The sequence below is a fragment of the Hippichthys cyanospilos genome, chromosome 1, assembly GCF_059441005.1.
Source record: "Hippichthys cyanospilos isolate Australia breed blue-spotted pipefish chromosome 1, RoL_Hcya_1.0, whole genome shotgun sequence".
Classification (NCBI taxonomy): Eukaryota; Metazoa; Chordata; class Actinopteri; order Syngnathiformes; family Syngnathidae; genus Hippichthys; species Hippichthys cyanospilos.
Genome location: NC_142369.1, coordinates 36371990 through 36396198, shown reverse-complemented (window position 1 = coordinate 36396198; position 24209 = coordinate 36371990). Strand labels below are relative to the sequence as shown.

General features: G+C 42.2%; 1 protein-coding gene and 1 pseudogene across 10 annotated transcripts in view; one reads left to right on the top strand and one right to left on the bottom strand.

Moving 5' to 3' along the window:
- Positions 1 to 24209, top strand: part of rad17 (RAD17 checkpoint clamp loader component) — a 166528-nt gene that overhangs the window by 111100 nt on the left and 31219 nt on the right. For all 9 annotated transcript variants that reach the window (XM_088409576.1, XM_088409568.1, XM_088409534.1 and 6 more), the window contains 5 exons: positions 4236 to 4288; positions 4986 to 5111; positions 14545 to 14614; positions 14686 to 14797; positions 14890 to 15078. In XM_088409576.1, the coding sequence (XP_088265702.1) occupies positions 4236 to 4288; positions 4986 to 5111; positions 14545 to 14614; positions 14686 to 14797; positions 14890 to 15078 (550 nt within the window). The remainder of the gene's footprint in view (positions 1 to 4235; positions 4289 to 4985; positions 5112 to 14544; positions 14615 to 14685; positions 14798 to 14889; positions 15079 to 24209) is intronic.
- LOC148430244 (uncharacterized) lies at positions 6067 to 13093 on the bottom strand (annotated as a pseudogene). Its single transcript, XR_015866189.1, has 4 exons — positions 12161 to 13093; positions 11497 to 11620; positions 6573 to 6647; positions 6067 to 6134 (listed from the first exon to the last, which is right to left on the bottom strand). The product of XR_015866189.1 is annotated as an uncharacterized LOC148430244 (transcript).

Sequence of the window (24209 nt, the reverse complement as noted above, 5' to 3'; positions counted from 1 at the left end):
AATATCATTAAGACATGGAATATTAAGATTTTAAAATTTTACGACTTTTCGATAATGGGCGTAGTCTGCACGCCACCTCAAAGTCAGATGACTCGCCAAAACGAAAAAAGTGGCTGTAATTGGCCCCAAAATGGCCTTATGAGTGGAAAATAGCCTCTCACTCCCGGCCCGTTTGACCTAGATCTCCAAAAATTTTTAGCCTTTTGTAGGACCTCGAGCCCTACAAAAAAGTCAGCGCGAGCCATGTGCTCAGATGTACAGAAAGAGAGTTATGAATTTTTGAATGTGCACTTTTGGCCCGTTTTTGCTCATTTGCAGGTCCCGAACTGCTCCTTTTTTCTCCCAAACGCTTGACCCGATCGACTTCAAATTTGCTGTGATGTTTTATCTGACTGTGAGGCACAATTGTTCAAATTTTTGTGACGATCCGCCAACAAATATGTTGGGGGCGGGGCTTTATATTATGCCTTTGATGATTACTTTGCCACATGTGAAACAAACCTTTATAACTCAGCTTTACAAGCTTGGAAAAATCTGAAACTTCACAGACACATGGAAACTCAAGCCCTTAACACAAGTGTTTAAAAAAATCTTCAATTGCTTATAAGGCCATCTAGTGGCAAACAAAAATGTCAGTCTGATGTCTCGCCAAAACGAACAAAGTTGCTGTGTTTGGTCCCAGATAGTCTTATCTTTTCTAAACTTCATATATTTAATGAGTTTCCAATGCGGAATACACCTATCAACATATTTTTTGTTATAGTGCGAGCGCCACCTAGTGGCAGGCAAAAATATATAGCATTTTTTAAACGTTTTTATGTGTTTAGGTAAGCCGTTTGAAGTAATATCGCTGAAATTAAGTCTGACAAGCCTCTAGACAGCCGTGCTAACCTCCACCAAATTTTACGAAGTTTCGATAATGGGCGTGGCCTCTACGTCCATTTTCCTTCCGAAGCTTTATTGGACCAATAAAAGCTGCTGTAATTTGACCCAGATGATCTGATCTTCTCACAATTCCACACATTGGAAGAAAATCTATTCCTGTAGACATTGACTAACATACTCCAGTTTAAAGCTAGCGCCACCTAGTGGCTGCAAAAAATGTCAGTTGAAAGATTGGAGTCAATCCTGTTTGGTTTGACCTACAGCGATAAATTTTTTTAAGCATATGTAGGATTGTAAGACCTACAAAAAAGTCAATAGAAGTGATGTGCTAGGATGTACAGAATAATTGTTAGGATTTTTTTTAATGTGCAATTTTGCCCCATTCTTAGACATTAGCTGGTCTAAAACTAGTGCCTTTTTCTCTTAAACGGTTCACCCCATTAACTTCTACATTGGCATGGACTATTAGCAGATATAGCGGCACAAATATGCCAAAAATTGTGAAGATTCCATGACTTGTAAGATGTGGGCGGAGCTTCAAATTATTTTGAATATTTCCTTCGCCGAGAGTGACAAAAACCTTAATAACTCAGCTGTTTCAGCAGCAAACCATGTGAAACTCTGCAGGGACTTTAAAAGTCATGCCCTATTACAGCTATATTTTAAACTTCCAAATCATTTACAGTGCCACCTAGTGGCGGACAAAAATCTAATTTTTTTCACTTTCATGTGCTGTGCAATGCCTGTTTGACTAAATGAACTCAAAAGTGGTCAGAAAAGCTATGACAGAGTGGAAAATGAATGTTCTCAACTTTTATGACTTTTCCATAGAGGGCGTGGCCTCTATGCCAGCTCAAAGTCCGATTTCTCGCCAAAACGGTAAAAGTTGCTGTAATTGGACCTAGACGATCTGATATTTGCAAAACTTCTTATATGGGATGGGTGTCCAATGTGAAACACACGTACAAGCCTATTTTTTTTATCATAGTACGAGCGCCACCTAGTGGCAGCAAAAAATATAGCAATTCCTTTACATTTTTATGTACTCTGCTGAGCTCCTTGAAGTGATATCCCTTAAATAATGTCTGAAAAGCCATTGGCCACGCCTAATGCCTTCCACGAAATAGTACAATGTTTCGATAATGGGCGTGGCCTATACGGCAGTGCAAAGTCACACAACTGTAACAATAAAAGCTGCAGTAATTCAACCCACACAATCCCACCTTTTCTAAATTTTACAAACTTGATAAGAGTTCTGCATTGAAGTCATCTACAACTAATTTTTCATCATTCATAGTTCTTGTTCATACCCCGAGCTGTTCATACCCCAACGTGCACAGGTCTGCGAGGGCCCTTTATAGCTGCTTGCAGCTCTAGTTTGAATTTGTTTCCAGTGAGGTTTGGACTCTGCCAAGGCTTTGTCACCAATTCTGTTTGTTACTTTCGTGAATAGAATTGCTTGGTGCAACCAAAGCATTGAGTAGGGCCGATTTGGTGGTCTCAGCATTGCATCGCTGCTACTTGTGGTTGATGAGATGATGCCTCCCTGACACCTCCTTGGGGAGGTTGTCCGGGCATGTCCCAATGGGAGGAGGGCCCAGGGATGACCCAGGTCACACTCTAGAGACTATGACTCCTGGCCTGGAAACACCTGGGGTCCTCCTAGGAAGCTGGACAAATTGACCTGGTAGAGGGAAGTCTCAGCTTCTGAAAGGGGCTGCTAGAGCTGCTGCTGTTGCAACCTGGATGAAGTGGATGACTTGTTAATTCTTTAAAATGCATTGTGTTTTGTTGTCATCAAAAACATTTTCAAGTTTTTCTTACTTAGTTTTTTTAGGGCTCATACAAGCAAAAAAAAAAAAAAAAGGTCAAACTTGAAATTTTCCTTTCAATACATCTTTGCACAAAACCTTCAAAATCCCTTTTTTACCTCCCGTATATTGTATTTTCAATTAAATCTGCCTATGTTCTCCTGTTTATTATAAAAAATGATAGCTGAAATTAAGATTATCTTCCGGTTAAAGGAGAAATTTTTAAGTTTTCTTTGAAACGTATATGTTCAAATATATGACACGCATTATAAAATTGGTCAATATATGGTTGTACTATAACTGCATTCAATATGGTAAATGTGCATCCACTCACAACTTTTTGTTTGCAATCAGCTATTAGTACTATGCGCTGTTAGCTATGCACTGTAACCAAACAGTAACTTGTGTTAATATCATGTTTGACAAGAGTTTTGAGCAAAGGATGTCAAGTAGTTTTGTCTTTTATTTTGTTTGGATTATGTTTTTTTTTAAATTGAAAAATAAAACAGAAAAATAGAGTTATATAATTTAAAACTAAATGATTTTTATATGTTGCAATTTATTAAAAAAATGGGAAAAAGAGTACAGTAATCCCTCGTTTATCGCGGGGGTTACGTTCCAAAAATAACGCGCAAAGTGAAATCCGTGAAGTAGCCAGCTTTATTTTTTTTATTATTTTACAATGCAATACTAAACTATAGAATACAACCAAAAATCAAAACCTGTTTTAAAGCCCGAAATTTTTTTAAAACAATCCTTTTAATATAGTAATACAAAGTTGGAAACATTGTCACTCACGTATTTCACAGTCCCAGCTATGCCTCTTCGTCCTGGACCCGCACGTAGTTATGACTAATTGTGAACTCTTTTTTTTTTTTTTTTTCTGAGCAAGAAGATTTTTATAAACGGATATGCCCGGACATCAAATTAAAGTGAAGCCTCTTATTTTATAACAATACGCTTGAAATTTCAATTTATTAGAAAAATAATCTAGGTAAAAGTCAGATTTCCAAAGCTGTGCATTTCTCCATTGCTGTCTGTGTTTACATAGTGTGTGCGTTTGCTCTCGGCACGCCTACGAGTCACGTGATCGGCTCCCAGAGACCAAGCTGTCAATCAATGTGCTTACTAGCATGTTTGCACACGGCAGTTAGAGGAGAGACACAGGAGACGAAAGCAAGCTTTTGGATCCTCTTGCCTTTTGTAATAAATTGACAAGTGAAAAAAACAATACAGTACAGTGTCGATATTTTATTTCGAGACAACAGTAAAGCTCCTGAGCCATTCAGAATTCAGAGCACAATGCGCTGTAAAAAATATATATCCACGCTGTAAAAAATCCATGAAGCAGCGAACCCGTGAAAGATGAACCGCGATACAGCGAGGGAGTACTGTATACAAATATTGTGGACACTAAAACTTGAATTACATCAAAACATGACATTTGTGTATTGTTGTTCTCCTATGGTTAGTCTAGGTTGTCTATACTAGGGGTTTTTACTCTGCAAAGTGTATTTAACCTTGCATTTTCCGCTGCAGGAATTCCCAAACCAGTTTTACCATAAGCCTAGTGACCTGCATGATATTCTGAGGTGAGTGCAGATTGCTGGCAATTCACCATGCTGCCTCTGACCTATATGATTTGTTACATTGGAAGGCTCAAAAAACATGAGTATCATGGTGTCACTCAAGGATGTGGAAATGAGGGTATGCGTTGGACAGAGAGATGCTGTATATTCCCCCAATCCATGGTCTTGCACGATTATTAGTAAGAAGGCTTATACTGAGCGTGCATGTGTACACTAGGGTTAAATTGTTTGCACTGTGTACGGTAAATGATTGTGCACCAAACACGTGACTTTGAAAGCATTTTTGTTTTTGTTTGATGGCTTTTCGAAATATATCTTCATCCTTATCATGGTTACTTGTATTATTATTCAATAACATTGTTGTATTAATCGTCTATCTCTGAGTTGGTTTTAATTTTTTGTACTGTTTTGATTTTCACTTTTATGGAACGTGACGGTAACCTTCTGTATTTTGCAAGAGCTTATGGAAATCCAATTAATAATTTATTGTGAGGATATTTGTTTTCATAATTTATTACTGTACATTATATGTTTCATGATGTAGTGACAACCCTGGAGAATAGATAAATACACAACTTTGAGAATCACTACATTTTTGTCATTGAAAATTTATAACTTTTTAAACTGTTTCGAATGAAGATTATGGTCTTTAACTATATTAACATGTTTAGGTTCAATTTATGCTCTGCGTTTCTTCAAGGTACTTTGTGAAGGTCAGCCGATACCCTCTGGTGTTCATTGTCTCTAATAGCCCAAGTGGAGACAGTAGCTCAAGATTTCTTTTTCCAAGAAAAGTCATCGAGGAGTTGAACATCACGAGCATCAGGTAACATTTATTATGTTTACATGCAGTCAATGACTCCATGTACTTGCAGCCAATATTCAGGTTGATGTCTCGTTGTCAAAATTTCTCAAATATTTGGAATATATCCAATTACATAATTTTAAGAAGGGTTATGTGCAATATGGTACCCCAATTGAATCCTGATGTATAAAAATGTCATGACGCAAATAGACTTAGATTCCACGTCATCCCAATTTTGTTGTATCCCCGGCGGCTTGGTGTCACAGTGGGTCCGCCTCACAGTTCAGGACCCCAAGTTCTTATCCACCTTGCTTTGGCCTTCCTGTGTGGAGTTTGTATGTTCTCCTCGAGCCCTGGCATTCTCCCACACGCCAAAAAAAATGCATAACAGTTGTTTTGGACATTAAAATTGTCCTTAAGTGTGATTAGGTGTGTAAATGGTTGTTTGTTTTTATGTGCCCTGCAATTGGCTGGCAACCAGTTCAAGGTGTCCTCTGCCTATGCATCGAAGCCAACTGGGATAGGCATCAGCAAGCCCGTGACCTTTCTGAGGATAAGCGGCTCGAGAAAATACATGGATGGATAGATGGATACCTACTATCTTATATGCAATGAAAATAAAGGCATTCTGCTCACCACCTGTGGGTGGGGCCATAGGGGTCGGGTGCAAAGAGAGCTGGGCGGCAGCCAAAGGCGAGGACCTTGGTGCACCGATCCCCGGCTACAGAAGCTAGCTCTTGGGACATGGAATCTCACCTCTCAGGTGGGGAAGGAGCCTGAGTTGGTGTGCGAGGCCGAGAAGTTCTGACTAGATATAGTCCGACTCGCCTCCACACACAGCTTGGGCTCTGGTACAAATCCTCTCTGGAGGGGTTGGACTCTCTTCCACTCTGGAGTTGCCCGCGGTGAGAGGCACAGAGCTGGTGTGGGCTTTCTCCTTGCCACCCAGCTCAGCGCCTGTACATGGGGGTTTACCCTAGTGGACGGGAGGGTAGCCTCCCTCCGCCTTCGGGTGCGGGAACGGGTCCTGACTGTTGTTTGTGCCTATGCACCAAACAGCAATTCAGAGTACCCACCTTTTTTGGAGTCCTTGGAGGGTGCGCTGGAGGGCGATCCCTCTGGGGATTCCCTCGTTCTGCTGGGGGACTTCAATGCTCACGTGGGGAATGACAGTGAGACCTGGAGATCTAGGCCGCAGTTCGATGATCAACTTTGTGGTTGTATCATCGGATTTGCGGACGCATGTTTTGGACACTTGAGTGAAGAGAGGGGCGGAGCTGTCAACTGATCACCACCTGGTCGTGTGTTGGCTCCGATGGTGGGGGAGGATGCTGGTCAGACCTGGCAGACCCAATTGTATTGTGAGGGCCTGCTGGGACATCTGGCAGAGTCCCCTGTCAGAAGGAGTTTCAACTCCCACCTCCGGCAGAATTTCTCCCACGTCCCGGGGGAGGCGGGTGACATAGGTTTAGGGTTTCGCACCTCCATTGTTGAGGCGGCTGATCGGAGTTGTGGCCGTAAGGTGGTCGGTGCCTGTCATGGCGGCCTTCCCTGAACCTGCTGGTTGGATGCCGTCAAGCTGAAAAAGGAGTCCTATCGGGCCTTTTTGGCCTGTGGGACTCCAGAGGCAGCTAACAGGTACCGGCTGGCCAAGCGGAGTGCGGCTTCGGCGATCGCCGAAAACTCGGGTGTGGGAGGAATTCGGTGAGGCCATGGAAAGCGAATTCTGGTGCACCATCCGGCGTCTCAAAGGGGGGAAGCAGTGCACCATTGACACTATGTACAGTGGAGATGGGGCACCGCTGACCTCAACTCGGGACATTGTGGACCGGTGGGCAGAATACTTCGAAGACCTCCTCAATACCACGTCTTCCTCTGAGGAAGCATGGCATCGGGCACCGAGGTGCACTCTCCCATCTCTGGGGCTGAGGTCACTAAGGTGGTCAAAAAACTCCTTGGTGGCAAGGCCTCGGGCGTGGATGAGACCCGCCCGGAGTTCCTGAAGGCTCTGGATGCTGTAGGGCAGTCTTGGCTGACACGCCTCTGCAACATGGCGTGGACATCGGGGACAGTGCCCCTGGATTGCAGACTGGGGTGGTGGTCCCCCTTTTTAAGAAGGGGGACCGGAGGGTGTGTTCGAACCACAGAGGAATCACACTCCTCAGCCTCCCCGATAAGGTCTATTCAGGGGTACTGGAGAGGAGGGTCCGTCAGGAAGCCGAGTCTCAGATTCAGGAGGAGCAGTGTGGTTTTCGTCTTGGCCGTGGTACAGTGGACCAGCTCTACGCTCTCGGCAGGGTCCTCGAGGGTGCATTGGAGTTCGCCCAACCAGTCTACATGTGCTTTGTGGATCTGGAGAAGGCGTTCGACCGTGTCCCTCGGGAATCTCTGTGGGGGGTGCTTTGGGAGTATGGGGTACCGACGCCCTGATACGGGCTGTTCCTTCCCTGTATGACCGATGTCAGAGCTTGGTCCGCATTTCCGGCAGTAAATCTAATTCGTTTCCAGTTAGGGTTGTACTCCGCCAAGGCTTCCCTGTCACCGATTCTGTTCATTACATTTATGGACAGAATATCCAGGCGCAGCCGAAGCATTGAGGGGTTCAGGTTTGGGAGCCTCAGCATTGCATCTTTGCTTTTTGTGGATGATGTTGTGCTGTTGGCTTCTTCAGGCCGTGACCTCCAACTCTCACTGGAGCGGTTCGCAGCCGAGTGTGAAGCGGCTGGGATGAAGATCAGCACCTCCAAATCTGAGACCATGGTCCTCAGTCGGAAAAGGGAGGAATGCCCTCTCCGGGACGGGGATGAGGTCCTGCCGCAAGTGGAGGAGTTCAGGTATCTCGGGTTCTTGTTCTCAAGTGAGGGTAGGATGGAGTGTGAGATCAACAGACGGATTGGTGCGGCGTGTGCTGTCATGCGGGCTCTGCACCAGTCTGTCTTGGTGAAGATAGAGCTGGGCCGAAAGGCAAAGCTCTCTGTTTACCACTTGATCTACTTTCCTGCCCTCATCTATGGCCACGAGCTGTGGGTCGTGACCGAAAGAACAAGATCCCGGATACAAGCAGCCGAAAGTTTCCTCTGCAGGGTGTCCGGGCTCTCCATTAGGTATATCGTGAGAAGCTCGGTCATCCGGGAGGGGCTCAGCGTCAAACTGCTGCTCCTTCGCGTTGCGAGGAGCCAGCTGAGGTGGTTCAGGCATCTGGTTAGGATGCCCCCCGGGTGCCTCCCCGGTGAGGTGTGTTTGGGCCTGTCCCACTGAAAGGAGGCCCCGGGGACGACCCAGGACACACTGAAGGGATTATGTCTCTCGGCTGGCCTGGGATTGCCTGGGGATCCTTCCGGAAGAGCTGGTTGCAGTGGCTGGGGAGAAGGAACTCTGGGCTTCCTTGCTTAAACTGCTGCCCCTGCGACCTGACCCCGTAAAACAACGGTAGAAGATGGATGGATGGATGTTCTATTTCTTTCCAAGGATTCAAAGTGTTTGTCATGTGCATAGTGTAGAAACAGGTTTCTCCGTAAATTGAGATTCTTACACTGCTGTCCACATTTATGTTGTAAAAAAAGCAACAACAAAAAAAACAGCAAGTTACTGAAAGTCAAAAACTAAGTATAAAGAATATATAAGATGCAGAGTACGAATATGAACTGTTAGCTCAGCATGCAGCCCACCACAAAAATGCACAACAAAGTAGAGTGGGGCGGCATGTCTTGGTGGTAGAGTGGGGCGGCATGGCTCGGTGGTAGAGTGGGACGGCATGGCTTGGTGGCAGAGTGGTCGTCTCCCAGCTGAGAGGCTGTGGGTTCGATCCCTCGACTAGCAAGACCATATCGAAGTGTCCTTGAGCAAGACACTAACCCCCAATTGCTCCTGATGCTGGGTTATCAGTAGGTAAATGACTAGCTAGTGTAAATTGCTTTGAGTACCCAAGGAAGAAAAGCGCTGTATAAGTGAAAGTCCAGTTACCATTTAGTAAAAGCCAACATTCATAAGAAGAGCAGACAAACACTTTTGCCACAGAGGGCGCCATGTTCTGTTATATTCTAACTTTGTACTGTTTGTAAGACCCATTACAGTGTTACTCATTCAAAGCCAGGAATGTATTTTCACGTTTAAAACAAAATAAAAAAAATTAAAAAATGTGAGATTACGTCCCTGCCATTGAATTGAGTGAATGGGGACTGAAACTCCCCGCAAATAGTCAATTCCACCAAGTAGGAACCCAAAAAATGCGATGCATGCGTGTGTTGGTACCAGAATTTTTGGAAAGTGAAAAGTATATATACTATACACATCGACCAGTCGTAATCCACTCTTGCCCTCATTGGTCGATCGCGCCGGGAGCCAATTACGGTTCTTGTAGGACTATCGGTGAGCAGATTGACGGATTTCCTGGCCAGTCAGTTGAGAGCAATATTTAGAGCCTTCTCTGGGTGAAGAAGTGTGGCTGAAGGGGAGCAGTCAGGGTGAAAAGCTTTGGGAAGCTTTTACTTTTTGTAATACGTTGGAATTTCAAGTATAGACTTTGCTTATTATCATGGTTGGTCACCTACAGGCTCCACTCTAGTTCAACAACAGAGGGCCATCAGTGGGAGAGCATCTCCTTTCATGTTCTCTACAGACAAGGGATGGAAATGAGAGGGATGGATGGGAACATCTCACTAGGGAGGCGTTCATCTGGTTAGGATGCCTAAATTTCCTCCTCTCAACGCGTAGGAGCAGCGGCGTGTATCCAGGATCTTGTTCCTTCGGTCACGATCACAGTTTGTTACTATGGGTAACGGCAGAAACGAAATTCAACTTGTAAATAGAGCACTTTGCCTTTCCACTCAGCTCCTTCTTTACCAAGACAGACTGGTACAGAGTACGTCGCTGTTGATGCTGCACTGATGTGCCTGACTATGAATCCTTTCAAGGATGAAGAGCTGGTCCACTGTTCCACGGCCGGTACAAAAAACACACGGCTTAATCTTAAGGTCGACTTTGTTGGGGTGAGGAGTGTTATTTCTTTGTAGTCAGGGGACCGCCACCCGATCTGCCAATAGAGTTGAAATTAGCGACCTTGAATGTGGGAACAATGACAGGAAAAGGTTGAGAGTTCGTTGACATGACGCAGAGAAGTAAGGTAGTTATACTGTGAGTCCAGGAAACCAAGTGGAAAGGCAACAAGGCTAGAAACCTAGGTGCAGGGTTCAAGTTATTCTACTATGGTGTAGATGGGAAGAGAAATAGAGTAGTAATTATCTTGAAAGAGGAGTTTGTTGGGAAAGTTCTGGAGGTTAAAAGAGTATCCGACTGTGATGAGTCTAATGCAAGAAATAGAATGTTCGATTTTCAATGTGAGTGGGTATGCCCCACAGATAGGATAAAAGTTGGGGAGGAAACAAAACCATTGGCTTGACCATGATAAAATGAACCAAATCATCCCGAGAGATTAGAGCCATTATTGGTGCAGACTGCAATGGACATGTTGGCACAGTAAAGGTCAGATAGTGGTTGATTTTGCAGAAAGGATTAAAATGGGTGTAGTAAATGTTTTCTTCCAGAAGAGGCATGAACATCTGGTGACCTTATAAAGTGGATTGAGAAATACATAGACTACACTCATGGCCAAATGTTTTGGGAATGACACAACTATTAATTTTCCCAAAGTCTGCTGTTTCAGGGTATTTAAGTATTTTGTCAGATGTTTCTACGGTATAATGAAATACAATTAGAAGCATTTGCGAAGTATCAAAAGTTTATATTGAGAATTACACAGAATTCATGCACAAAGTACTTCCCCTTCTTTTTCAAGACATTTGCAGTTCTCCCTGGCATGCTGTCAATCAACTTCGGGATCAAATTCTGACTGATGGCAGTTCATTCTTGCATAATCAGTGCTTGGAGTTTGGCAGAATTTGTCGGTGTTTGATTGTCCACCCACCTTTTGCGGACTGACCACAAGTTCTCAATGGGATTAAGATCTGGGGAGTCCCCTGGCCAAGGCCCCAACATCTTAATGTTTAGTTCCGCAAGCCATTTTTTTGTGACTTTTGCTTTATGGCAAGGTGCACCATCATGCTGGAAAAGACATTCTTCATCACCATACTGCCCATGGACGTTTGAGAGAAGTTGCTCTCTGGTCTCAGGATCCTTCACTTTTGGCATGAGACAGGACTGATGATAGCGCTCACCTTATTTTTTCCTAACAAACCTTCTTCCAGATGCCCCAAACAATTGGAAGGGGGATTAGTCAGAGAAAACGACTTTCACACAGTCCTCAACAGTCCATTCCTTGTACGTTCTGCTGAATATCAATGTGTCCCTGATGTTTTACTGGAGGGAAGTAGCTTCTTTGCTGCCGTCCTTGACACCAGTCCTCCCTCCAAAAGTCTTGGCCTCACTGTGCGTGCAGATGCACTCACACCTGCTGCCATACCTGAGCATGCTCTGCACTGGTGGTGGTCCGATCCCGCAATTGAAACACCTTCAGGAGACGGTCCTGGCGTTGCTGGACTTTCTTCGGTGGCCAGGAGCCTATTTGACAACAACTGAGATGAGGAACAATGGTGTTATTCACCATCTTCCTTTTGAAGTGTCCAGTCACTCAATCATGACAGTGATCTCCAGCCTTGTCTCATCAACACCCACACCTATGTTAATGTGTGTGATAACTGTGGGTCATTGAAATGGCATAGGCTGTTTATGGCAGGGCTGAAATACAGTACAAATGTGCTTTTGGTGATAAAAGTTCATTTCCATGGCAAAGAGGGCAATGATTGCAGATGAGCTGATCATTCTTCATAACATTCTGGAGTATATGCAAGTTGTCATTATAAAAACTGAAACAGCAGACTTTGTGAAAATTGATAGTTGTGTCATTCTCAAAACATTTGGTCATGACTCTACATCTTGTGTAGACGATGCAATCGTAAGATCAGTGACTGCAAAGTATTGTAGGTAGGTTAACGTGTAACCAGACAGTATAGGAAGGTGGTGTGTAGACTGAGTCTGATGGTGATGAAGATGAAGCCGAAGACAGAGAAGAAGACAAAATGGTAATGGCTAGAAAAGGAAGAGTGTTGTATCACCTTTAGGAAGGAATTGAGACAGGCTCTTAATGGCCAAGACGTGCCTCCAGTTTGCCGGACAAGTACAGCTAATGTGATCAGAGAGACTGGTCGGTGAGTACTTGGTGTGTCATCTGGAAGGAAAATAGATAAGGAGACACGGTGGTAGAATGAGGAGGTCCAGGGGTGTATACAGAGAAAAAGATTAGCTAAGAAGGAGTGGGACACTGAAAGGAGTGAAAAAAGAAGATAGTACATGGAGATTGCAACATAAGGTGAAAGTAGAGGTGGCAAAGGCCAAACAAAGGGGTTATGATGATTTTTATGCTGGTTTGGACAGTAAGAAGGGAGAGACTGACCTACAGTATATGGGTTGGCAAGGCAGAGAGACAGAGATGGGAAGGATATGCAGGCGGTCAGGGTGATCAACGATAGAGATGAAAACGTCCTGACTGATGCCAGTAGTTTGATGAGAAGATGGAAAGAGTACTTTGAACAGTTGACGAATGAGGAAAATGAGCCAGTACGAAGACCAGCGGAGGTGACTGTGGTGGAACATAAAGTAGCAAACATTAGTAACAATGAAATGAGGAGGGCATTGGTGAGGATGAAGAGTGGGAAGGCACTTGGCCCTGATTATACCTGTAGAGGGATGGAAGTGTCTTGGAGAAGTAGCAATGGAGTTTATGATGTTTTTTTTGTTTTTTTTTTTAAACAGGCTTGTGCATAGTGAGAAGATACCTGAGGAATATAGGAGAAGTGTGCTGGTGTCCATTTTTAAGAACAAGGGAGGTGTGCAGAGTTGTGGTAAACACAGAGGAGTGAAGTTAATGAGCCATCCAATAAAGTAATGGTAATGAGTAGTTGAAGCAGATGGAGCTCTCAGAGGGAGCTGCATTGTGTGTTTGTAGATTTGGAGAAAGCTTATGACTGGGTTCCCAGGTATGAACTGTGGTGTTGTATGAGGTAGTTTGGAATGACAGAGAAGTATGTAGGAAAAGTGCAGGACATGTATGAGTACAATAAGACAGTGATGAGATGTTCAGTAGGTGTGACAGAAGAGTTCAAGGTGGAGCTGGGACTACATCAGGGATCAGCTTTGAGACCATTCTTGTTTGCTATGGTGATGGACAGATTGTCAGATGAAGTTGTAAAAGAATGTCCATGGACTATGATGTTGCAGATGACGTTGTGATCTGTAGTTAGAGTAGGCAACTGGTGGAGGAGAAGCTAGAGTGGTGGAGGTTGCCCCTGGAAAAGAGAGGAATACATCAGAAGAACAGCACTTATTGGACTTTTGGGAGATAAAGTCAGAGGCCAAACTAAGATGGTTCAGACATGTCCGGAAAAGGGATAGTGAATATATAGTTAAAAGGATACTCAATTTGGAATTGCCAAGCAGGAGGTCTAGATTCATAGATGAATGAAAGAGAACATGAAAGTAGTTGGAGTGAGAGAAGAGGAAGCAGGAGACAGGCTTAGATGCAGGCAGTTAGTTTGCTGTGGCGACTCCTGAAGGGAAAAAGCCGAAAGAAGAAGTGATTTCAACCCCCGAGATTTGACTACTATAAAACATTGTAATGGTGCACTGCTTTCCCCTACTGAGTGCCATATGGTTGAGTAGAATTTCTTGAAGCCGTTCAAAAGTTGTTTTTCATGTGTACCAGGCTGCCTCCCAGTTATAAGTCCCACAAAGGCCAAAAAGGCCAGATTTTACTCCTCCTTCAGCTTGATGTCATCCCTTAGCGCTGGTGTGCACCAGCGGCTTCAGGGATTGCCGCCACGACAGAGACCTACCATCTTAGTCCACAACTCCGATCAGCCGCCTCGATAATGACGTTGAAAAACATGGTCAACTGGGACTCAACATCCCCCCAGGATATGGGAAAAATTCTGCCCCTTAGTGAGCTCTCTTCTTACTGTCGTGGAGGAGTTTGCATGTCCCAGTGATCTTAGGAGCTACGTTGTTCTGGGCTTTATGCCCCTGATAGGGTCTCCTATAGCAAACTGATCCCAGATTAGGGACAAGACAAAGCATGTTTCACAGACCCTTTATGTTGATTAACATTATTGGATCATTATTGGTTTTCCGACAAACTGGTGAATATCTTTGCTCCTCTCCCTTAGGTCTATCCAACAGTGTGTTTGTTTCATGAGTGACTCAGGCACGTCCCTCTTCTTGGTGTAACAAGCAGGAGTTGGGGCGGGAGTATATTACAACTCATGCCCTCATTGGTCGATGGTCGCGCCAGGAGCCAATCGCATGTCTTATAGAAGTACCAAGCTCCTTCATGAAATCAAGTTTGAGTCGCAAGGGGGTTCCGGTCCCTGTTAATCGCGAAACACAAGGGATTACTGTGCTTTGTTTTCGTTTAAATGTTAATCATACATCAATGTATTTTCAGTTTTAACCCAGTGGCTCCAACTACTATGATGAAGGTTCTGACTCGTATTTTAGCCAATGAGGATGGAAAGGTGACAAACAGCTGCATCTTGTTTGAATCTATTGTGAATCTATTTTTTGACTAGTCTTTGGCTGTACACAGAGTATTGGAAGGATCATTGTCCCAGATCAGACAGTGATGGAGAGCTTGTGCTCAGGAAGTTCTGGAGACATTCGGAGTGCTATTAACAGCCTGCAGTTCGTCTGTGTTACAGGTCTAGAGAAAACCTACATAAATACTGAATTCAGTAATGTTCATGTCCATTTCATACTAATTCCTGCAAGTAATTGATTTTTTTTTTTCAAGACTATTCACAGGAAAAGGAGGTGGTGAGAGGGAATAATCATTTGCTATCCCAGGCTAAGTCTGTGTCCAGATCAACGTTAAGGAAGAAATTTCAGTCAATAAAACGCCAACAAGGAGAGCAAACTGTTGGAATGAAGGATGCTTGTCTGTTCCTATTTAGAGCACTGGGAAAGATACTTCATTGTAAAAGTGAGTAATCTATAGTATATCTGTCTATCTATCTATCTATCTATCTATCTATCTATCTATCTATCTGTCTGTCTGTCTGTCTGTCTGTCTGTCTGTCTGTCTGTCTGTCTGTCTGTCTGTATGTACACACATTTTTTAAAATGTCTGTACATTTTTTAAAAATGTATTTTGTTAGAACTTCCAAATATATCAAACTCAAACTTTAGTTGCCTGGACAAATATGTATATGAAATTATGATTCTCATGCTTTCCCCAAATCTTTCAATCCCAAAATCAAAGGGAACTCAACAAGGCAACTAAGCAAAACAAGCTCACATGAAGAATATAATCAACATGGAGTGTTGACTAGTGTGTTTTATTAATTCAAAATTAAATTGGGCTTTTTAATTTGCACATACATCCCCGAGAAGGGGTGCAAAGTGGGTTTTGTGTGCTGCCCGTGCTCTCTGTGGTGGGCATGGGGATATCGGACTTTCCACTATTCCACACGATTTGGCCGACCTCCCCAAACGGTAGCATTGCCGAGTTTCAGAGGCTGGGCTCCGCAGCTGCATAGCGGAGGCTTCATGCCCCTGAAAGCTTCCGAAGTTGGCCGCTGCTCGGTTCTGGGACTGCCCGTCTGAGGCCGCCTGGTGCGTGGGGTTCCGGAGACATTCGACCCTGTCCGGGGCAGCCTCCACATGTCAGTTGCCACTTGGTATTGTTCAACTGCTTCTACCAGCTCTAAGGCCGTTGTAAGTTTCAGCTGGCCAATTGTCTTTTTAGCCTAATAAGGTAGGGTTCTCAGGAACCTATCCATTACCAAACTTTCCACCATTTGTGCAGGGCTAGTCTTTTCCGGTTCCAGACATTTTTTCGTGACTCTGAGGTTGTGCATCTGCGCACGCGGTGCCACCTCATTTTTATGCGTCCAATTATGGAACTGCTGGGCCATGCTGAATTTGGTAAGGCCATTTCGGCTCAAAATTTCGGTTTTCAGCTGCTCATAGTCTTGGGCTATGTCTGTCTCTAAATCTTGATAAGCTTTAAGAGCCTCATTGGTGAGGAAGGGGGCTAGTAGCCCAACCCACTGGGTTTTAGGCCACCCTTGCTGGGTGCAGTAGCCTCAAAGGCATGGAAATAGGCATCTACCTCATCCGATATCCCCATTTTGGGGATGAACTCACTTGCCTTGACTCGAGGTCTAGCCGACTGTCAGAGTTCCGGTTCTTTGAGGCGGTTGGCTTTTATTTGCTGCTGGAGCAGGGCTGTAGTGAGTTCCTGCTGGGCCTTCTGTGTCTCCACCAGCATCTGCACTAATTGCTCCATTTGAGAACTGGAGTGGGTGGTTAGGTGGAGCTCAGAAAACAGCTGCATTACCTCGTCAAGTGCGTGACTCTTCATCATTCGCCTAGGGGTCCTGCGCCCACATTTTCCACCATATGTGACGTCGCGTGAAGGGTGACAGGGCAGACGGGGTCACAGAGGTAATATGTTCTAAATGGAATATTTATTTTGTAACACAAAGTTCAAAGAAACTATATCAAAACAGGCAGTCAAAAGGCAGTAATCGAAATCAGGTTGGTTCTTAGAGTTCAAAACTACTTTCTTTACAAAGTACAAATGAAAGCAGGAAAAATAGATGATCTGAAATGCAAAAACTCTAAATAAAGTCTGTTCACTGGATTCAAAAACTGGCTCACAAAGTTCAACAAAGCGGTTCAAAAAATGTTCAAAGTCCAAATACAACCTGTTCTCACCGCTCTCTAGCTTTGGCTTCAGTGGCACGCTCTTTCTTGTTTCACGTGTCTCTTCCTCAGCAGCACAGTCTCTTCTCCCCGATCAGCCAGGCTGGCTTTTATCCTGTTACTTAATCAGCTGCACCTGTTGAGGCGGTGAGGCATGCTGGGCAATTTGGAAACCTTCCTTCTGCAGGTCAGGTCGACCATTTGAGAACCACTGTGCTATCCAGAGCAGGGGGTGTCATTTAAAATTGTAGGCGAATTAAGGAAAATCTACATTACTCCAATAAAATTGTGGTATACATTTATGTAACTTTAAAACGTCATTTTTTTTATTAAGTATTACACATGAACTAATTACTATGAATAAATTACCATATTAATTAGCCATGTGCACATTGTTTATGTGAAGCTAAGTTGAGTTGAATTACAGTAAGTACTAAGTAGTATGCGGCATGTGCGCTCTGAAGTGAATTTGTTTTTATCGGAGAAGTTTTTACCCAAGCATTGCTGTACTTAGCATGTACCGTGGTGACACTGTCTGGTGATGCACCTGGCTATAAAGGAAGTTAGACAACACTTCAAAATAAAACGTAGGAAATCAAATTATGTATAATCAACAGCAATGGAGCAGTTTTATTTTTAAGTTTTTCCTCGAAGCATGGTCATGACAATGATCTAATTATCATCTACTTGATCATAACCTCGCAAGTAGTCTCACCACGGCCATCATTTTTGTAAACAGAGTTGTTTTCTTTTTGTTCACGTTTGACGTTTTTTTTCCATGAGATAAAAAAAAATGTCAGACAAAGTTGTTAATAACGTTCATAAGTGGTTCAGTGTTGTTGAATAAAAGAGTAGATGAACAATGGGCTAATGATGTTACAAAACAAAAACAAAACTAGAGCTGCAAAGCAGCTATAATGGGCCCTTGCACACCATGTTTTAGAAAATGTTTTAGAAAAGGTCAGTTTTCATTAGCATTTGTAGAACGGGCTCAACTAAGTAAAGGTAAGATCATATTTGTTGTCAGGATATAACTGTCAACAATGATGATGGTTATGTACAACCTAGTTTTTGTCACTGTGGGCGAAGGAAACATTGACTTCATATTTTTAAAATCCGCCTCCATCTTATGTTTCACGGGATTGTGACTATTTTTGGACCATTTGTGCCTCTAAGCCTGATAATGGTCTACGCCAATTTGAAAGTTGATGGAGTCAACAGTATAAGAGAAGGCGGCAGCAATGGAAGACTTACAAATGGCCATAAATGCATCAAACTTGCAAACTAAAAAATTTGTAACTCTTTTTCTGTACATCCTAGTGTATGGTTGTCTGTGATTGTTTTTTTTTTAGGTCTTAGGGTCCTGCATTAGCGTACAAATTTTGGTAGCGGTAAGTCGAACCAACTGGGTTTGGCTGCAATCCTTCGGCTATAATGACATTTTTTGCTCCCGCTAAATGGCGCTCGCAGTACGACAAAAAAATGGTTAGTAGGTTTGTTTTACATTTGACTCCCATCAACTGTATGAAATGTATGTAATGAGTGTAGAGATGGCTGGTAGAGAGTCCTTGATAAGATGAGATGGGATGGGATCCAGGATTCATGTAGAGGTTTTCATGCCAGACATAACTTGGGGAAGCTCCCCAGGTGAGATGGGAGAGAACTGAGACAAAGGCTGCGAGGTGAGAAGGGGTAGAGCAGATGAGGGAATGGGGGTGCAGTTCATGGGGGCAGGAGTGTAGAACAAGTTGTTATAAATGGTGTTGATTTTTTTTGAAAGGAAGAAAGGAGTTGCATTTGTTTGTGGTAAATGAGTTGGACGTACTGTAACTGGGTTTGAGGAGTTTATTTATTGTAGAAAACAGAGCTTTGGGATTGGCGGAACCAGAGTGTATGAGGTGAGAGTAGAAAGTGGGCTGTGCAGCACTGAGAGCTTCCTTGTACTGCTGAAGGTAATCTGTATAGCCTTGTAAATGGACAATTAAACAGTTTTCTTGTGAAGTCTTTCAAACTGTCGTTTCCGTGACTTCCTTTTGTGGAGTTCAGGAGTATACCAGGGGGCAATGTGGGTGAAAGAGACAGCTTTAGTTTTGAAGGGTGCTAGTTGATTGATACACAAAGAGAGTGTTTCGCTGTAAAATTTGGGGAGGTCGGAGGGATTGTCAGTTAATGGAGGGGGGAAGCAGATTTTGTCCTTGCAAGAGAAGCAGAAAAGCTGAAGGGAGGATGGATTTGAGGTTTCTGAAAGACATTATCTGTTTATCCTTGGCGGTTGGAATGGGGATGTCAATGGCCATGATAATTACCTGGTGAAATGTTGAGGTTGAAGCTGGAAAGGTGATGCATGTTGAGACCAGTGGAGCAGACCAAGTCCAGGATCTGACCTATACTTATCGTTCCAACTTTAGGTGTTTCCCATTATAGGTTAGATTGCCAAGAACACCCTCGCACCAAAAATTTCAAGTTTTTCCCATTTTTTTTTACCCATAATTCCTCACTTAATTGTTCTTGCCAAAACATTGTAACCTTCTGTCTTCGCCATTCTTCATCCGATTCCCACTGTTCCAACTTTAATCGATTCCATTCATCCCCACCAATTCTTTGGTGTATTCATTTACCTCTTACCAGAATTCAAAGATTTCCCACAATTCCACACACTGTACCTTTAATGAACCAATTCATTTTCAATGAGGTCTTTCATTGTGTGGGCGTTTGGCCTTCGTGGTCTACTGTTTAGGGAGACAAAGTACTCCATTTCCCATGGGGTCGTCAGGTGGCCATCATGGAAACTTGACTACATACACTGAGACTCCATTTCCCATCAACCTTCAGGGGCGGCCATCTTGGATATCTGATCACACATCTCATTCAGTTTTTCCCTTCTTTCTTTGCCAATCTTCATCCGATTTTCACCTTTCCTACTTTAATCATTTCCCCAAATGCCCGCCCATCCATTTTTACCCACAATTCAAGAATTACCCACAATTCCACTTTTTCAGTTTTTCCCTTATATCTTTGCCATTCTTCATCCGATTCCTACCGTTATGACTTTAATTGATTTCCCCAAGTCCCGCCATTCCATGGTGGTATCCATTTTCTTCTTCCCAGAATTCAAAAATTACCCACAATTTAATTTTTCAGTTCTTCCCTTGTATCTTTGCCATTCCTGCTGATTACCACCGTTCCAACTTTAATCGATTCCCTCAATGCCCGTCCATCCATTTTTACCCACAATTCAAAAATTAACCACAATTCCACTTTTTCAGTTTTTCCCTTATATCTTTGCCATTTTTTATCCAATTCCGACCATTCCAACTTTAATCAATTCCCCCAATGCCCGCCAATGCATTTAACCCACAGTTCAAAATTTACCCATAATTCCACTTTTTCAGTTCTTCACTTATATATTTGCCATTCTTCATCCGATTTTGACCGTTCCTACTTTAATCAATTCCCCCAATGCCCGCTCATCCATTTTTACCCACAATTCAAACATTTCCCACAATTCCACTCTTTTAGTTTTTCCCTTATATCTTTGCCATTTTTCATCCGATTCCTACCGTTCCAACTTTAATCGATTCCCCATATTGCCGCCATTCCATTCGTGTATCCATTTTCCTCTTCCCAGAATTCACGATTTTCCCACAATTCCTCATTTTTTAGTGTTTTCTTGTATCTTCTACAGAGTTTGGCCGATTCAAACAATTCCAAATCTGTATCATTCACATGATGTCACAGATTCAAGCAGTCAAACTTTCAACATCACTCTAGCGTTCAGCACCGCTACCTTCAAAGGTTACACCTTCACACGCAATTTCTTCAGGAATTGCACATTTTCTAGTTGTGTGAAGGTAAAACCTTCACACTTATGTTTTTCTCCACCTTTATTATTGTGTGAAGGTGAAACCTTCACACTTATGTTTTTCTCCACCTTTATTATTATTGTGTGAAGGTGAAACCTTCACACTTATGTTTTTCTCCACCTTTATTATTATTATTATTATTATTTTTATTATTCCGACCGTTTTTTAGGTTCGTTTTAACTCTTTCCCAGTTCGTCCATTTCATTCCGTTCAAACTTCATATCATTCCACATATTCATGTTTAGTGCGGGTCTATTTTTCAAGTTTCAACTTTTCATCGTTTTCTTACAATTTAAGTTTTTGTACCGTAAAAATGGCCTAATGTTAAGTGATTGGAGCGTTCTTCCTACTTTCTACTTCCTTTTAAAGCGTTCACGGTTTCGTCATTTCCCGTGTCCCTGCCGTCCCAGCCGTTCTGTTGACGTATTGCCACTTCAAGTTCGTGCGTTCGATCCCCAGTTCATCCATTTCATTCCGTTCAAACTTCATATCATTCCACCTATTCATGTTTAGTGCGGGTCTATTTTTCAAGTTTCAACTTTCCATCGTTTTCCTACAATTTGTTTTTGTACCGTAAAAATGGCCTAATGTTAAGTGATTGGAGCGTTCTTCATACTTCCTACTTCCTTTTAAAGCGTTCACGGTTTCGTCATTTCCCGTGTCCCTGCCGTCCCAGCCGTTCTGTTGACGTATTGCCACTTCAAGTTCGTGCGTTCGATCCCCGCTATGTCTTTCCACACATTCAGTGTTTTTTTTTCCAGATAATTCTGTATTTTCTTTTGGTTTCAACTCCTTCCCAGTTCATCCAATTCATGCCGTTCTAACTTCTTATCATTCCACATATTCATGTGAAGTGCTTTAGTATTTTTCAAGGTTCAACTATTCATCGTTTTCCTACAATTCACGTTTTTTATACTATTCATATTTAAAGTATTTAGCCTTTTCAAACTGTTCTTACTTTCATTTCATCTTACTTTTCATTCCACAGTTCAACTTTTTTCAGTTTTTTAACTTTGTATTATTCGTAGTTCTTCACAAACTCTCGTTCAAACATACTTCATTCTCTTTATTTACAGCTTTCACAGTGTGGGTTGACATCGCCCCCCCGTGGCCCAGTGGTAGAGTTGTCATCTTCAACATGTCCGTGCCCCGGTTCGGGCAAATCGCGTTTCACGTTTCCAGTTGTTTTTTCTCTTCTGCTTTTACTTCGGATCATCCACACGTTTTATAATTCAAACATTCGTTTTTTTTTTTTTCAGTTTTCAACTTTGTGTTATTCATATTTTTTCACACATTCACATCATTCCACAGTTCATCTTTTTTCAATTTTTCAACTTTGTATTATTCATATTTCTTCACATTAACATTATTCCAAAGTTCAACTTTCAGCTACAATTCAAGTTTTTCTACTGTAAAAATGGCCTAATGTTAAGTGAATGGTGTGATTCAAAAACATGCAGAATACAAGCCCTCGAGGACTAGAGTTTGACACCTATAGTTTAGTTACACAAAGTACTCCATTTCACATGATGCCATCGGGCGGCCATCTTAGACCACCGAAGACTCCAACTCCCATCTGCCCTCACGGGCGGCCATCTTGGATATTTTATTAGACGTCTCATTACCTCTCACTACTGCTTCCACCTAGTACAGCATCTGGCTTGTTAACTCAGCTTGATTCATACGTTCAGTTTTTTTTTCAGTTTTTCAACTCTGTATTATTCATATTTAAAGCAGTAAAAAAACTGAAAAACTTTGAATAGAGATAATTTTTAAACTGATAATGATCTAATCATTTGAATGAGGTGGATTGTGGATTGATGTGAAACAGTGAAGAAATGTGAATAATACAAAGTTGAATAACTTTGTTTTTTTCTCTTCTGCTTTTACTTCGGATCATCCACACTTTTTTATGATTCAAACATTCGTTTTTTTTTCAGTTTCTCAGTTTTTCAACTTTGTAGGATTCATAATTTTTCACAGATTCACATCATTCTACAGTTCAACTTTTTTCAGTTTTTCATTCATCTTCAAATTCCACAGTTCAACTTTTTTTTAGTTTTTCAACTTTGTATTCATATTTCTTCACAGATTCACACCATTCAATCGTTCCACATCATTCCACTTTTCAACTCCCAAACCTTCAACGGTTTCACCTTCACACGCAATTTCTTCAGAAATTGCACATTTTCTAGTTGTGTGAAGGTGAAACCTTCACACTTATGTTTTTCTCCACCTTTATTATTTGTGTGAAGGTGAAACCTTCACACATATGTTATTCCTTGACTTTATTATTATTGTGTGAAGGTGAAACCTTCACACATATGTTATTCCTTGACTTTATTATTGTGTGAAGGTGAAACCTTCACACATATGTTATTCCTTGACTTTATTATTATTGTGTGAAGGTGAAACCTTCACACATATGTTATTCCTTGACTTTATTGTGTGAAGGTGAAACCTTCACACTTATGTTTTTCTCCACCTTTATTATTATTGTGTGAAGGGGAAACCTTCACACTTATGTTTTTCTCCACCTTTATTATTATTATTTTTTTTTTTTATTCCGACCGTTTTTTAGGTACGTTTCAACTTATTCCCAGTTCATCCAATTCATGCCGTTCAAACTTCATATCATTCTACATATTCATGTTTAGTGCGGGTCTATTTTTCAAGTTTCAACTTTTCATCGTTTTCCTACAATTTAAGTTTTTGTACCGTAAAAATGGCCTAATGTTAAGTGAATGGGCTGGTCTTCGTGCTTTATTTTTAAACTTTAACGTTTTCGATATTTCCTATGTCGCCGTGGCTCATGGGATTTGTGTACCGCATTCGCACTTCATGTTCGTGGGTTCAATCCCAGGCTGCGTCATTTTTTAGTTGTGTGAGTCTTTTTTAGTTAGTGCGGGTCTATTTTTCAAGTTTCAACTTTTCATCGTTTTCCTACAATTTAAGTTTTTGTACCGTAAAAACGGCCTAATGTTAAGTGATTGGAGCGTTCTTCCTACTTCCTTTTAAAGCGTTCACGGTTTCGTCATTTCCCGTGGCTCAGACGTTCTGTTGACGTATATCTACTACATGTTCGTGCGTTCGATCCCCGCTGTGTCTTTTCACACATTCAGTGTTTTTTTTCAGTTAATTCAGTATTTTCTTTTGGTTTCAACTCCTTCCCAGTTCATCCAATTCATGCCGTTCGAACTTCATATCATTCCACATATTCACGTGAAGTGCTTTTTTATTTTTCAAGGTTCAACTATTCATCGTTTTCCTACAATTTACGTTTTTTATACTATTCATATTTAAAGAATTTAGCCTTTTCAAACTGTTCTTACTTTCATTTCATCTTTTCATTCCACAGTTGAACTTTTTTCAGTTTTTTAACTTTGTATTATTCGTAGTTCTTCATAGATTCACGTTCAAAAATACTTCATTCCCTATATTTCAAGCTTTCCCAGTGTGGTCTTACACTGCCCCCCAGTGGCCCAGTGGTAGAGTTGTCATCTTCAACATGTCCGTGTCCCGGTTCGGGCAAATCGCGTTT